Genomic DNA, 15,148 nt, shown 5'->3' with positions numbered 1-15,148 from the left:
AGAAAGTAATGAAGACAAAACAAAAACACCCCGTTTATTACTCTGTTAAAAATGTGTATGTGTGTGTGTGTGTGTGTGTGTGTGTGTGTGTGTGTGTGTGTGTGTGTGAGGAGGTGGTGATGTGGGAAGAAATAAAGAATATACTAGTTTAAAAGTACAACACTCATTAACTCATCTAAACCACTGTCTCTTATTCTTTCATCCCTCTGTCATTTAGCTTCTGAATTTATTTTCCCTTTCTACCACTACGCATTTCTTTCCTTCTTTCGTCGCCTTTTTCTTTCCTTCAACCAGTCTTACTGTCTGTCTTTTTCTATTTTTCTTTCCTTTATCATTCTTTTCTATAAGGAACTATAGCACACTATGTAAAATAGAGTGGATGGTGTGCTTATAGAGAGTGTAAAAATCACTTGTACAGCTCATCACCCTGTGACTCAACAGCCACCCACTTCTCCCCCTACCATTACAATAGATGCCATTATCTGTGCTCTGTATTTGCAAATATTCACTTCCCAGTGTAATTAAAGGTTCAGTTATGTCATCAAACTTTTTTTCTTCCCTCCATTTCTCCATGTCAGGGACTAAAGTGACCCACCTGTATTCCTCATCAACTGTCTCATTCTCACTCACCTTTTTTTAGCTGTCGTGTTTTTTCGGGCAGGGAGTCGAACCTGCGTGTGCCCACACTCATCAGCTTCTCCACTCTCTCAGAGCTCACTTCAGTAGGAGCCGGCAACTTCTCACACACCATCGCTGAGCCGTGTGGTTAAAGACCATACACACACTGGTATAGTGCCTCTCACTCTCTCTCTCTCGCGCGCGCACACTCGCGCGCACACTCGCGCGCACACTCGCACACACACTCGCACACACACTCGCACACACACTCGCACACACACTCGCACACACACTCGCACACACACTCGCACACACACTCGCACACACACATACACTCCACTATCAGTGCAGCTAGGAATGAATGATAAAGCTGGTCTGGTGGTATAAAGATCACAAAGCACCTGTTGCCTGTGTGCAGGCCCTCAGTGTGTGAAGGTGTTAATTACACACCATGTGGAAGGAACATCCTCCTTCCGACTGTCAGAGTTGAGGCAGGTGTTTAGGAGGTGTGCCACAAAAACGTTCACAACTCTGTTAGTACTTCATACAAACTTCTAACATATAATCTCAAAATTTCTGTACCTAAATCCTGTGCTAGCATCCAGTCTTTTTCTAAGACCAGGGACATATGTTTGTGTTTTATTCCTCTTCTACCGCAGCACTTTCCCCAAAGAAACCGCAATTCATTATACCAAATACTTTTACTGTTGAAGAAACAGTACGCAAGTCTCTACTTGCTCTAAGCACTTTTTTTCTTTTGTTTTCTTTCTTTCAGCCCCTGTATTTGTTTGTTTTCATACCTTTTTTATTTGCACCTTATTCTTCAATCCTGTTTCTCTTTCTTTCTTCCCATTCACTTTCCTTCTGTTTTCCTCCCACCTGTCCATTCTTTTTTAAGCATTTTATTCTCAGTCTGTTTGAGCATCCTTATTAATTTTTACCTTTCCTTCATTCTTTCGAAGCCACATGTAGTTACCCATTTGCAGTGGGTTGAAAGTGGAAAAAAGCCGTCAGAGTGCCATGGGAAAGGATACAGAGCACCGCCTGAGTCACGGGCAACCACTGACTGCAGATGGCACTCAGGAGCACTTTCGGGTCAGAGTGACGAAGGTCTCGGGCCATGACCTTTAACCCTAAAGAGGTCACCATCTTCTCCACCTTCTCTTTGTCTCTATGTTAAAACAGATTTTTTTAAATACTACGATAAGGAGACAGACAGCAAACAACATTCAGTCAAAAGACACTATGAGCTGTGGGACTGTAACATTTCCACTTAATAATCAGTTAATACACTGGAAAACAGAAAAGTTTCAAGTTTACTTTCATTTATCATGTGCACAGAATGTCAGGGACAGTGCAATGCATATTGTGGCTCTTATAATCGATGCTCTGGTGAGTCTCTAATACTTAAGCCTCAGGTACTCTACAGCTGGGCAATAAAAAAAATATACCCAAGACAATAGGCGAGAATAAGAAAGAGGGAGGAAAGGTGTACCATAAAAAAAAAAAAAAAAAACACAAATACAATAAATATTCAAGATGTGCGAAATATATTAGGCATAATAGTTTATATGCATAAGTAAGCAAGTAAAGTGTAGCTCCTAACTGTAGATTCAAATAGACAGACAGACAGACAAATAGATAGATAGATAGATAGATAGATAGATAGATAGATAGATAGATAGATAGATAGATAGATAGATAGATAGATAGATAGATAGATAGATAGATAGATAGATAGATAGATAGATAGATGTATTACTAATTAAATAACTGAAGCTGCAGGATAAGATATTTGTTGCCATGGTAACAGTAACATTAAATGTCTCTAAGCACATGCAGTACGTATTGGCATCAGATTATATGTAACAAAGCGAGATGATCTGCAATCCTAGAGATTTTCTGCACGTTGCTGAGTTTAGAGTAAATACATACAACAGCTAAAATGAAGTGTGCTGATTTAATAATATGTGTTTTGGCTTGTTACCTTCTGATGACCACAGCATCGTATAAACTCCAAATATTGTCCAGGACCAGCTGGACAAAAAGAGGCTTTTTTCCTTTCGCCTGGAGTGAAAGAGAAAGAAAGACAATCAAATCACCAGAGCGTCACTTGAGGCCAAGCATTGGCATCCAAAAAAAGAAATAAATAAAAATCGGCAAAAACGTCTGAATCAGCTATCTCATTGTTTCATCCATGACTCAGTTGATGTGTATTAAAACTCATTTAACAGAAGTGCATTCAACAGATACATCGATTTACACACTGTGAGATCAGAAAAAAACTTTTTTTTTTTATTAATCTCACCAGATGATCTTCAGGTGTCCAAAGCTCAAAAAGGTGAAGTATAAATCAACATAGCTGAATGTGAGAAGCTGGATGAACAGCTCTGTTTTTTTTTCCCAAGTGAAAGTGAAGGATTCTTGAGTATCCAGTGGTGTTACTGTTTCCACAAACTTAATTTACATCAATATTCTTTGAAATAAGTGCTGTTAAAATCAGAAAAATGATAGGCCAGAAGCTGTTTCAAGCTGATTCAGTCTCTATAACACCATGGCTCTGATACTAATGCCTGCTGTAAGGCATCATTTAATTTGATGTTATTTTGCATGTTTCATATTACCGCAGTCTTCCTGTCAGCTGGATGCAGCTCAGCCATCCTCCTCTGACCTTACTGATCAACAAGGTGTTTCTGCTGTAAGCCTTCCTCACTCTGTAACTGCTGTCTGCTGCAGTCGAATAATGCAACTTCAGCTTTAAATGTGGCTTTCTGATCCTCAACAAGGTCCGAATCGCTTGTCGTCCGAATGACTTAAAGCACCCACCCTTAGGATCAATGTGCTTGTCTAGAGGTCATACACTCTTCTGCATAGCGATGGAGAAAACGACTTGTGGCTGTCGGAGCAGAATGGTCAGACTGATCGATTGGTCTGAGAGAAACGACAGCAGACTGATTAGTCTTGGAGATCATTCTGTTCTGTGTGCATTCATAAATCACCTATTCAAGGTCCAGCCCACTTATCTGGCTTACAGTAGTTTAAGCAAGAGGTTTAAACTTGTGAGGATCGCTCTTATGGCCAGGCATTTCCTGATGTTTACAATTTTATTTGACATTAATACATTAAAAACACAGAATTTCTCATGTTACTCAGAAAATTGCAAAGCCACCGTCTGGGTGATTTCCCGTGGTGCAGCCGTCACTGGGAAGTCCTTATAATAATATGGTAAATAAATGTATCCTCACAGTATTTCACTAAATCATTGATTTATCCTGTATATTCTGGCGTGTCCTCTGTTGAGCTCCCTTTGAACGATGTTCCTATAGAAAAGACAACATGAACGTGTGCACTAATATACACCCGTGCCTTGTCTAACAGAACTAGCAGGACTGCTGTGCTATAATGGAACAGAATTAGCAAAAGTCTTTGTCATGTTGACTTTAGCTCTTCAATCAAAATTTATATCTTTTAGAACCTCAAAAGCTCCTTGTTCAGACATTCTCCTATTTAATCTCAAAACAACGTTTAAAGGGTCTCAGACGTGAATGAAACAAAAGGACGTTGGAGAAATATGCCATGAATGTCATTACTGGAGTTAGTACAGATGCTCAGCTAAAGTGGTGATCTGTGTCCCGGTCTATTATCTCTGCTTCATTTAGCCCTATGGCTTGAGCTGGATGCTAATGAGACCTACAGTATATGAGTGTGTGTGTGTGTGTGTGTGTGTGTGTGTGTGTGTGTGTGTGTGTGTGTGTGTGTGTGTGTGTGTGTGTGTGTGTCCTCTTGAGAACATATAGTGCCGTTTTAGAGGGGGAAAGTGCTGTCCATTAGCATAACTGAGTCTGGACAGTGAGATGAGTGGACATCCTAAATGATACTTGAAAGTCAGGATGGCTAAACAGGATTGTTACTATCACAACACACTTTAAGACCACTTATCACACCTAACCAAACGGACACATACGGTGGACAATATGAGCTCAAATTTATCCTATTATTTTTTTCCCCAGTATCCAGATGAAAATATGAGACAATAATAAATAAATAAAACTTAATAGATTTGACTATTATTATTATGATCTCACATGTTGTTAAGTACATAACTATGAACCATATGATAAATATACAATACACCAATTTGCACATGTCCAAAAGGTATGCAAAGAATTCTTTGCACATACCATGATACACCGTTTTTGTATATTTTGTCAGATTGATCTTTATTACTAGATTTATATTTCTAACTGTATATTCAGTCATATTTTATATTGATCACTGGATCAGAGTGTGTACATACATCTCTATATGCACATCATTGGTTCTTGCCTTCACAGGTGATTTTTTTTTGACACTTGTATTTGTAGTCATTTGCATGTAGCTTTGATTTCTGTTTTTATTTTTTCAATGCTAAAAAATTTAAGAGGAAACGAGAACTGGACTCAACTGGCTTTCATTCAATTTGGATCCCCTCTTAACGTGATCTCGTTTCAGACACACAGCAATTAGCAATTTAAAATGAAGTTTAAAAAATAATAAATGTATTTTAAAAACATGGGGTTATATTCATGATTTCAATCTACACGATACGACCTTCCTACTATATTTTGCAGTTTATTGCCTATAATCTAAACATTATTATATTACCTGCTGATACTGTACTTCAGCCGTTACATTGCACGCTCTGGGATAAGATTTTGTGATTGAGCTCACAGATGATCACATACATCAGTAATGCATATGTGATACTAGAAGATTACATTTACTAAAATCCTACTAGATAAAATCCTCCAAAATCACCTTCCCAAATCGACTGGGATGCCTTCCCAGATGAGGTAAGAACAGGACCATCTCAGACTATTATCAAGTGCAAAAACTTTCCTACACCAACATTAAAAACTTCTTTACCTGTGCTCCCTTCATGATCTTTTTAGCCTTGGCATTCAGGAAGTAATCCCCCCACAGGGTCTTCTGTAAAAGCTGCAAGCGAATCCCCATCTTCTGGCTGTACATCTGTGCAAACTGATGGATGCTGGAATAACAAGAAGTGCATTTATAAAAACATATAACCACATGCTCATTTCATACTAAAAAAAAAGAAAGAAAGAAATCGTACCGCTGTGAACTGAACTGTACAAGATAAGCTAAATGGCAGTGCACATATTCCCTTTGCTACTTGATAAACAGTAAAAGACACATGTGCTCCCTCTTCTGCAACAGATCAGCGTTCACCGTCTGAACTGTGAGCTCTGCGTGCTGGATAAAGTGCCACTGAGTGCCTTTCATCTGCAAGTGACATGCAGAACGGCTTTACTCTTGGAAAGTGGAGTCGTGTCCTTTGGTTTTTATGCTTCTAAAATCTGAAACGCGTCAAAGTACTTGGCATCTACATTTCTACGTTAGTTTCAGCCCTAATGGTCTTTATCAGCAGACAATTTAATCTATAGATATGCAGGTAGGAAGAAGACGAAGAATGTGAATATGTACAGTACAGTAAGTACACATTGTGGCCTATTAACTTTTGCGGACAGCTTACTAGAACATGTTTGCTATACGGTTTTTGAGCATCCTGTTCAAAATGTAGTCTTCTGAATAGTGTTGTAACACCTTCCACTCTTCTGGAAAGGTTTTCCACTAGATGTTGGAGCGTGCCTGTGGGGATTTGTGTTCATTCGGCAACAAGAGCATTAGTGAGCTCAGGTATTGATGTTGGATAAGGAGTTCTATGGTGCAGATCATCCCAAAGGTGTTCAGTGGGGTTGAGGTCAGTGCTCTGCATAGGACGCTCGTGTTCTTGCATTGTGCACAGGAGAATTGTCATGCTTGTCAGCAGATTTGGGTCATGAATACAAGAGAACTGCACACTGTGGGAAAACAGTGATGGTCAAATATAGACGAATGCTGTCCATACAATGTATGTATATATAGATGGATGGACGGACAGTTTTTTAGTGTGCAAACACAGACCGGCTAGGCTCTGGGGAGTTTTCAGTGTAATAACCTTTATACACATACTCTAACACTTTAACCTGCTATTTAAATTCATTTCTTTAAGGAAAGGTTTAAAAAGGTCGAAAGCTGCTATAATAATGTTGACATGAAAAGCAATTAAGATCTTACAGAGAAAATAAGCTTGGGATTTCCTGCCTCCAGGCAAGTACTGTACAGTTTAACCACTGTATGGTTTACACCTGATTCAGATCATTCGGTGTTTACTTTCTACACCAGAGCTGAACACCTTATTATAAAGGACTAACAAAAACGATAAGAATGTTGAACGATTGGTCAGACGTTTGAACACAAACTGACAGCCTTCCTGACCTCAAAGAAAATGTTACAAAACATTTGTTCGTTCTTTATAAAAAAAAAGGCAAACAATTTATTTTTGACTCCAATTCCAAAATTATTTGAAATGATATAAAAAAAATCACAGCTTTTCTTTTAGAACTTTGAAGGAAAAAAGGAACATGTATGTTGGAACTTAAATGTTAGAAAAGCAACCCATGTGTCATTTTTGTCATCAGTGATGGGGAGGCGGGAGACGGGACGCTTTCTGTGAATACAATTGTCCCAACATGCAAATTGTCCTCTTTATCAAAAACCCCTCTGTCCAGCAGGGTCCATAAAGTCTCTAGCAAGAACTGAAAAACTGTTTTTACTTCAACAGCTATTCAAAACCACTATTTGGTTTCAACTGTTTGAGAAATCCTGCACGTCCATCCTGCCTACGGTCAATACGAGCACGCTTTGCAGACAAGAGACTTGTTGATAAATATTTTAGCACTGGAGGCTGAAATAAGAGCAGTTCTTTGCAGACAGAAACCTGCCTGTCCTGTCTATATACTGTACAGAGCTGCACAAGATATTGTTTGGAAATTATTAGCCTACCACTGGCTTTACAATAGTGATCATATCCAAACTGCAACATAGTAACAGGCACAACTGCATTTACTGTATTCTGTACTGAAGATTCTCAGATGTTCGATTAGAAGCGCTGACTATAAAAATAATAGCTTATTAGAACAGGCACATAAATATACAGCTGTGATTTGCCTCTGAGCTGGAACTACTATCCTACCATGCAGTTATAGAAACTTATTTAACATTTTTTCAATTTGAGAAACTTTTGTCAATTTCACTTTTTTTGTACTTTTGTCTACAGTGTGTTATAGTGCATTCGCACACTCAGTGATTTTATCGCTGCAAGTTGCTGTAAATATAAAGTCACCAGTTGGTCTTCCTACTACTGGTTACCTTAGTAATAACGTTGCTCAGTGGGTGGTGCAACCAGCATTCAACTTAACAACAAATGAGTTTTCTTGCCACTAAAATGAAACATTCTGGAGGGAGATTTGGTGTTTGTATATATAATAGTGCAGTGTATATATGCATTGTATCATGTGAGATGAAGGAGAAGCACCATTTGCTCCACTCCACTCCTATTGGTAGTCGCTGCACAAAGACACTCCATATTTACATAAATTAAACTTTTCTCAACTTTGTTGCATCTCTCTTGCTTATTTTTATGGAAGTCTCAAGCTCACATAGAAAATAAACGGTTTATTGTGTGAACATAGCATTGCTGTTCCCCTTTCACATACAGTAATGTTGGTAAATTGACTTGACTAAAAAAAAAATGCTGTAGGCATGATTTAATTGACGTGTTAAGTTTATAAAACCTTTAATAACCCGCTCTTCCGGCCCTTTGTAAAAACGACCTATTACTACTATTCAGTAGCACAATTAGCTTCCTAATTAAAGCCCTGCTCAGCTTCATGTGCTATTTCTTACCATGTACTGTACACATGGGTGCACTAAGAGAGGCTCTTTTCAAATATATCCACAAGCTTCTATTGCTCAAGTGTGTTCGTTTTAAAACCCCAGATCCATTTACTATGGCACTTCAATCCTAAGTGCTTTCACAGAGTCTCTCTAAAACCATGAAAACCTGATGCTAAACAAGAGAAAATCCTTTAAAAAAAAAAAAAGGCGACAGGAGCCCTCGTATTGTAAACATTATTATTACGCTTTTAGTGGAAGCCAGTAATATCAAGCTATTTGTAATTACACACATTAGAGAGGTAAAATTACTGTGGTAGAACAAAACATGACTGTGAGGGAATGATGGGGGCTGCCAAGGGCAAAACCTTTGACGAGAGCATCATCTAGTGGACATTTACAGAACTGCAGCAATGATGCACAATACAGATGCACTGGGTTGGCAAAAGGCTCTGTTCCACAATAACCCTTAAATATATTCTTAATCAATACCAGCAACACAAGAGTCTCAGCCAATGTGCCTGATGTGACAGTCAGCATTGTTTCCCCCGTTTGTCCATCAACCAAAGGAAAATCCTACTCTTTCACTGTTCTTTAATTTTTTTCACTTTCAGAAAAGAAATACAATGTGCCAAACTGTAACGTGCTCAAATATTCAGCCCCACCACTTCAAACTGGTGCCTACCATTAACCACAATCTTGCATTATAAATAAAACAATAATTGCTATAATGAGCAAATTATGTGCTAATGTGTTTCCATTTTTCATGTTGGGTTTATTCAAGTTAAGGTTTTGTTGCCTGAAACAGAAAAATAATAATAATAATAATAATAATAATAATATCACAGTTTAAAAGTAAAATGTGTGTTTTATAAAATACTCAATATTTATGCTTGTCTTTTCTGGGCAAAATCTGCCTCCATTTGGTCCACTTTACCACAGAAAAGTATAATATCATATCTGAGACTAAGATGCAGAATTAGTAGGGTTCCCTCAAGCTTATCTTATCTGCTACTTCTACAGTGATCCATGAGGTTTATAGTGGGCAGGTTCACATTACGCACAAACATGATGGCAAACACCATGAACCACACACACAGTTTACAAATACATGGACGTAAAAAGTATATGGGCTAATGCTAAAAATGAGCAGAAACAAAAAATATTATGAGAGCTGTGTGTTAGCAGTGTGTGCTGCACCTGAAGCCCCAGGAGTCGATTGCACTGGCAAACACTACGTTGCCCTGGTCAGGACTGAAATATAGATGAGAGTCGTCTGTCTCCTCCAGGCCCGAGCTCCAGTCGTAAACCTGCTCTCCTCCGTCGGCTTCAGGATGCTCTTCGTGAGCCTGTGCCTCCTTCACTGCCCGTTCCTCCAGCACTTTCGAAGTAAACAGACTGCCTGTCACAGCATTTACCTGCACCACACACACACTTCAGTCATGAAGACACGAAACAAATGAAACTGTGTTTTTCAGTGTATTAAATAAAATAAATAAATAAATAAATAAATAAATAAATAAATAAATAAATAAATAATCTAAAAAATTTATTGTTGTTAATGTTAATGAGCTATTGTTTTTCACTTGACATTCGATCACATTCCCTCTAACCTTATCAAAAGTTAACTATTCTTAAGTTGTGTTTCAAATGTCATACACTACACACCAGTGTGTATTCGTGCCTAATGTATAAATATCTAAATCATAGAATCATCTGCATCTGTTTTCTTTACTAAATGGGAGCATAATCCATTTCCCAGTTGATGGCAAATGACGCCATTTCAACCATATGTAGCTGAAGCAGTACACATTGAAATAAGACAACGTCTCTCCAGAACCATGGCGCTACACAAAACAATGACAGAGCTACATAGAACACAGAGCTAAAGACTTAAAGTAAATAAGTCCTAGCCAAATAAAGTGCATCTGGTGCAACCAGTGCGAACAAACAATAAAAACACAAGATGTTTTGTCGACAAGAGTATCATAGAGAACCTTGAAAATGTTTTCTTATAAAGCCTATATGCCTGGCAGCTCCACCCCTCTTCTGAAACGCAAGCAAGCTGCAAGTGTTCAGTGTATAAATTGTCCCACATTCCATATTTTGCTATTTCCCTTTAATTAAAGGCGGGGTCTCCATTGTTTGAGAAATGCTTCAGAAAACTGCGTTGGGCTGCCAAACAAAACAAAAACAAAACAAACGTGTAGCCAATGAGCAGAAAGGGGCGTGTCTTGTCAATATGCGGCGGAGAGAGTGTTCAGTGCGCATGTGTGACATTAGCAGAAAGCGGTTTTAACATCGACATGGAGGATTAAAAACAAAGAAAGAAAGCGAAGAAAGGCTTACTATAAGGCAAGAAGTAAGACCCGGGTTAATATATGATCAGCTTTCCAGCTCTGGAGAGAACTGAACGTCTTCCACGTGAAACGGAGCTAAACCTTTCACGGTACAACACACAGTACTACAGAAACACATTTGTATTTCCATAGTATTACTCATTGAGTTCATTTATTGATAAAAATATACCCTCGGTCAGCTGCCCCAGCAGGTTAAGCCATAAGACTTGTCTGGGTTATAGCTGCGTTATACTTGTCTGGTGTATGTGTGGGGCAGAGCTATCAAACCAGGGGTGGGACCCATCTGGGTTAGGGGCATGTTTGTTTTGGTGATTTCAAATGTCAACATTGGCTTTCAAACAACGGAGAACCCACATTTAAGCGCACAATCCAGGTATTATTTAAAGCACCATCCAGTGGCATGAATTCCCACTCAAATATACTATCCCATAAACCCTTGCATATTTTTTCCATTATTCCCTATTTGATATGAAATTTCAGGTGTCGAGGCTGTGTGCAGTGGAAAGATTTTTTGCCAGTCGTTACAGCGACATCCATCCTTGCACTATTTAATCCCTGAAAGTTATATAGCCTGCTATAATTAGTCTAAATCAGGGGTCACCAATCTTATCCCGAAAGAGCCAGTGTGGGTGCAGGTTTTCATTCCAACCAAGTAGAAGCCAAACCTGATTCCACCTGTTTTTCTTCTCCACCTTTGCGGATAAGATTGAAGACCGCTGGTCTAAATAATATCAAAATCCTAGGTGAGTTTATAATGTGTGTACACATCAGGTTTTCACAATCAATTTTGTATTACAGTACATGACACGAGACAACTGCAACAAATAGAAATGCAAGCACAATAGTATTCCGTAATGTATAGGCTTACCTGTTCGAGAATTTTCTGGAGGTGGATGTAGGACTCTTGAGGACTGAGCTTGAGCTCCACGATTAGCCGATCGATCTTGTTGATAACAAGCACGGGTCGAATGTTCTCCAGCCATGCCTGGCGTAACACTGCTTGTGTCTAAAACAGAAATATAATTGTTATATCTGTTTACTGTGGATTAGGGTTGAGCAATGTGAGAAAACTTTAGAACAATTCTGAATAAATATGTAGGGTAGGTATTACAATTTGAGCGTTTGACATCATAGCTCTGTAACTATTTTTGAAAATACTTAACCAGCAATTTTAAATTGACCCAAGTGAGTGAGCGTTTTCAAAAAAAAGAACGGCACCCAGGTATGGATTGAGGGGCAAAAAGTGAAGTGAAAAAAGAGTAAATTGCTTCTTTCATATTATTTAACAAAAAAAAAAAATGGGTTGGCTGTGGTATGAAAGGAATAAAACAACTCTAAAAGAACCATAGGGAAGTATTTCCTATACCAGCACACCTACTGTATGTTTTATTTTTTTATTTGGCATCATAAAGACAGTAAATATGAGGTCAAAAATGTGTATAAAAAGAAAAAAAAAGGCCAAAAATGTAAGAATTAATTTTCAATAATCCAGCAAAGATGACTTCATACCTGAGGACACACTCCTTCTACTGCGTCCACGATGACAATAGCTCCATCACACAGCCGCACAGCTGTAGACACCTCAGAGGAGAAGTCCACATGACCGGGAGAGTCGATCAGATTAATGAGGTATTCGTTTTCTCCTGGGAAGACACGGTGCAATAAACAACACCGTCATACTGATCCACACAGGGTAATGCAGATTTGCCATCGTAAATAAAAAAAATATACCTGTCGTATACTGTAATGAAATGGCGCTGGACTTCATAGTGATCCCCCGGATCTGTTCATCCTCCCGGCTGTCCAAGTACCTGAGCTACAGAAACGATGCAAAAATGAGGAACCAAAAATAAATGGAGGAAAATCGACAAAGAAGCTGGCATTCGATAAACAGTGTGTACGCACCTTCCCTGCCAAGCGATTGGAAATGATGCCATTGCTTGAAACCAAACAATCTGCCAGTGTTGTTTTCCCTGTGAAGTGTGGGAACAAAGAAGGAAGCTTTATTTGTGACATAAATTACAGCACAGTGAAACTCTTTTCCCTTTGATCGAATTCTTTGATAGCAGGAGCATCCCCTGGAGCAAAATGAACATGGGCCTAATCAACTCGAAAGCAGATGTCAAAATTGAAAGTGATTAGAAAGCAGCTGTCAAAATGTCCTTGAATTTTTAAGTGCAATTTTCTTTTTTTCAGTTTTGAGATAGACGAAATACATAAAATTTTTGAGACACAAACCAAAGAGAGGCATATTTCTGCCCAGGCATGTCTGTAAATATCAAAAATACAGCATACCTTACATATTTTTAGATCGCTAAAATTTGTTTTGCTAAATGAATATTGTTGGATGTGTGTATTATCCACCTGAGGCAGGTTTTTTGTTGTTGTGAAGTCATTGGTCTGGTCTATACTAAGCAGGTGGTTTGGTCTATGGTAAGCTCTTGGGTATGTTTGGTCTACGGTGAGCTCTTGGGATGGTTTGGTCTATGGTAGGCCGTTGGGATGGATTGATCTACAATATGCTGTTCATTGATTCAAGATTCAAGAGGTTTATGGTCTTCAGCACAGTGAAAACACAATGGTTTAGACCTTACAATGAAATTCTTACTTTGCACATCTCCCTTCAAAAAGAATAAAAATAAATAAGAGAAATGAAATGTGTTTTAGGTGTGAGGTACTGGTGCTAAGTGTCATTCAGGAGTCTAATGGCTTGTGAATGGAAGCTGTTTGTGAGTCTTTTTGTCCTTGATCTCACAATCAGAGGATGTGTATTATCCCTGATGATATTATGGGCCCTCTGGGTGACCTTTGGGTGGTTGTAAATGTCCTGGAGTGATGGTAAGGCCACTCCAAAGATGAACTGTGCAGTTTTTATGACCCGCTGGAGAGCTTTCCCGTCCTGAACATTGCAGCTTCCGTGCCACACTGTGATTGAGCTGGTGATCACACTTTCAACTGTACATCTGTAGAAGTTGCTGAGGATCTCAGTTGACATTCCAAAATTCCTCAGCCTTCATAAGAAGTACAGTAGCTACTGGGATCTTCTCAAGAGCTGCTGAGAATTGTGAGACCAGGTGAAGTCCTTGCTGATGTAGGTTACAAGGAATTTGAAGGTTTTCACCCTCTTGACCTCTGTCTCAACGATGTAGATTGGGATGTGCTGCTCCTTCCTCCTTCTCCTAGGATCAATAATCATTTACTTGGTCTTATCTGCATTGAAGATGGTTCTGAATAGCATTCTCACATATGTGTCCTTACTCTCCACATGTATGAAGGCTGTGCGGATGGCAGCATTGACAGCTAAGTGTGGCCAAGTACAGCCTTGTAACCATCTTTTGCGCTGCTGTACGCTTGGTCAAAAATGTTATTCTCCCTTGTTGGAAAGAACACGTGTTTTTATTTACATGGGGTGAACATTCCTGAGGTTGCAGTGATTAAAATCACCAGCCACGATGAACACCGCATCTAAAAGTCCCCTGACTGCTGACGATGTTGAGCAGATTTCCCAGTTCGGTCATGTGATCGGCTTCTAGCAGAATGTAAACAGCCAGCAGAAACACAGTGCTTTTCAACAACCTGCACATCTCCACACCATCTATTGTTAACATACACACAAACACCTCCTCCTTTGGTCTTTTCTGAGTCTGATGTGCATTCTCTGCTGTAAATGGTGTGTGTGTGTAAAGACTGAGAGCTGAGTCTGTCGCTTTGTCCGAGAGCCAGGTTTCTGTAAAAATAAGAGCACAACATTCCCTTATCTCATGCTGGGTTGTAATTCTGGTTCTCAGCTCATCCATCTTATTTTAGAGTGAGCAGATATAAGCTAGCAGTAGGCTAGGTAACGGTGGTCACGTAGCTCTAGCCTTTAGCCTAGCATGTAGTCCGCCTCGTCTCTGCGTTGACGCCAGTACTGCTGTGTCTTGCCGGGCGTTGTTGTGTTTGTCCAGGCATAGTAGAAAATTACAGTCCAACAGATGATTTTTAAGTTTGTGATGAACTTCACTTATGTCCAGAAGTTCTTCCCTGCTGTATCTCACTGTTGCATGCATGAACTAAGTCTGTCTAAGACACATGACAACACTAATACACATAAAATTTCATTTGTATTGGGAGAGTGCAGCAAACATGGTGGGCGCCATGATCAAGCGAATCCAAATTTTCAGTAACAAACCCAAATTACCTTTAAAAAATGTACAAAATAATCCTGACAACAAACTGAGCTGTAACTTACCATGATCCACATGTGCCAAAATACAGATGTTTCTTATGTTTGAGGTTTTCTTTTGTAGTGCAATGATTTTTTCTAAACTTGTGTGCCCCATTTTGAAGATAATCTAGAAAGAAAGATAAATGTTCAGAATATAACAAAGTAGATTTGTCCAACACTCATAGAA

General features: G+C 39.0%; 1 protein-coding gene across 2 annotated transcripts in view; it reads right to left on the bottom strand.

The window, feature by feature from the left end:
* efl1 (elongation factor like GTPase 1) overlaps nucleotides 1-15,148 on the bottom strand; it is a 108,681-nt gene that overhangs the window by 92,534 nt on the left and 999 nt on the right. For both annotated transcript variants that reach the window (XM_027161951.2, XM_027161958.2), the window contains exons 2-11: nucleotides 14,986-15,088; nucleotides 12,660-12,727; nucleotides 12,486-12,570; nucleotides 12,264-12,397; nucleotides 11,623-11,760; nucleotides 9,595-9,812; nucleotides 5,524-5,647; nucleotides 2,606-2,685; nucleotides 1,653-1,789; nucleotides 631-753 (exon numbers count right to left, since the gene is read on the bottom strand). In XM_027161951.2, the coding sequence (XP_027017752.1) occupies nucleotides 631-753; nucleotides 1,653-1,789; nucleotides 2,606-2,685; nucleotides 5,524-5,647; nucleotides 9,595-9,812; nucleotides 11,623-11,760; nucleotides 12,264-12,397; nucleotides 12,486-12,570; nucleotides 12,660-12,727; nucleotides 14,986-15,076 (1,198 nt within the window). In that variant the 5' untranslated portion in view covers nucleotides 15,077-15,088. The remainder of the gene's footprint in view (nucleotides 1-630; nucleotides 754-1,652; nucleotides 1,790-2,605; nucleotides 2,686-5,523; nucleotides 5,648-9,594; nucleotides 9,813-11,622; nucleotides 11,761-12,263; nucleotides 12,398-12,485; nucleotides 12,571-12,659; nucleotides 12,728-14,985; nucleotides 15,089-15,148) is intronic.

Source organism: Tachysurus fulvidraco, chromosome 2 (genome assembly GCF_022655615.1).
Source record: "Tachysurus fulvidraco isolate hzauxx_2018 chromosome 2, HZAU_PFXX_2.0, whole genome shotgun sequence".
Classification (NCBI taxonomy): Eukaryota; Metazoa; Chordata; class Actinopteri; order Siluriformes; family Bagridae; genus Tachysurus; species Tachysurus fulvidraco.
Note: the sequence above shows the minus strand (reverse complement) of the source record. Positions and strands in the feature narration are given on the sequence as shown.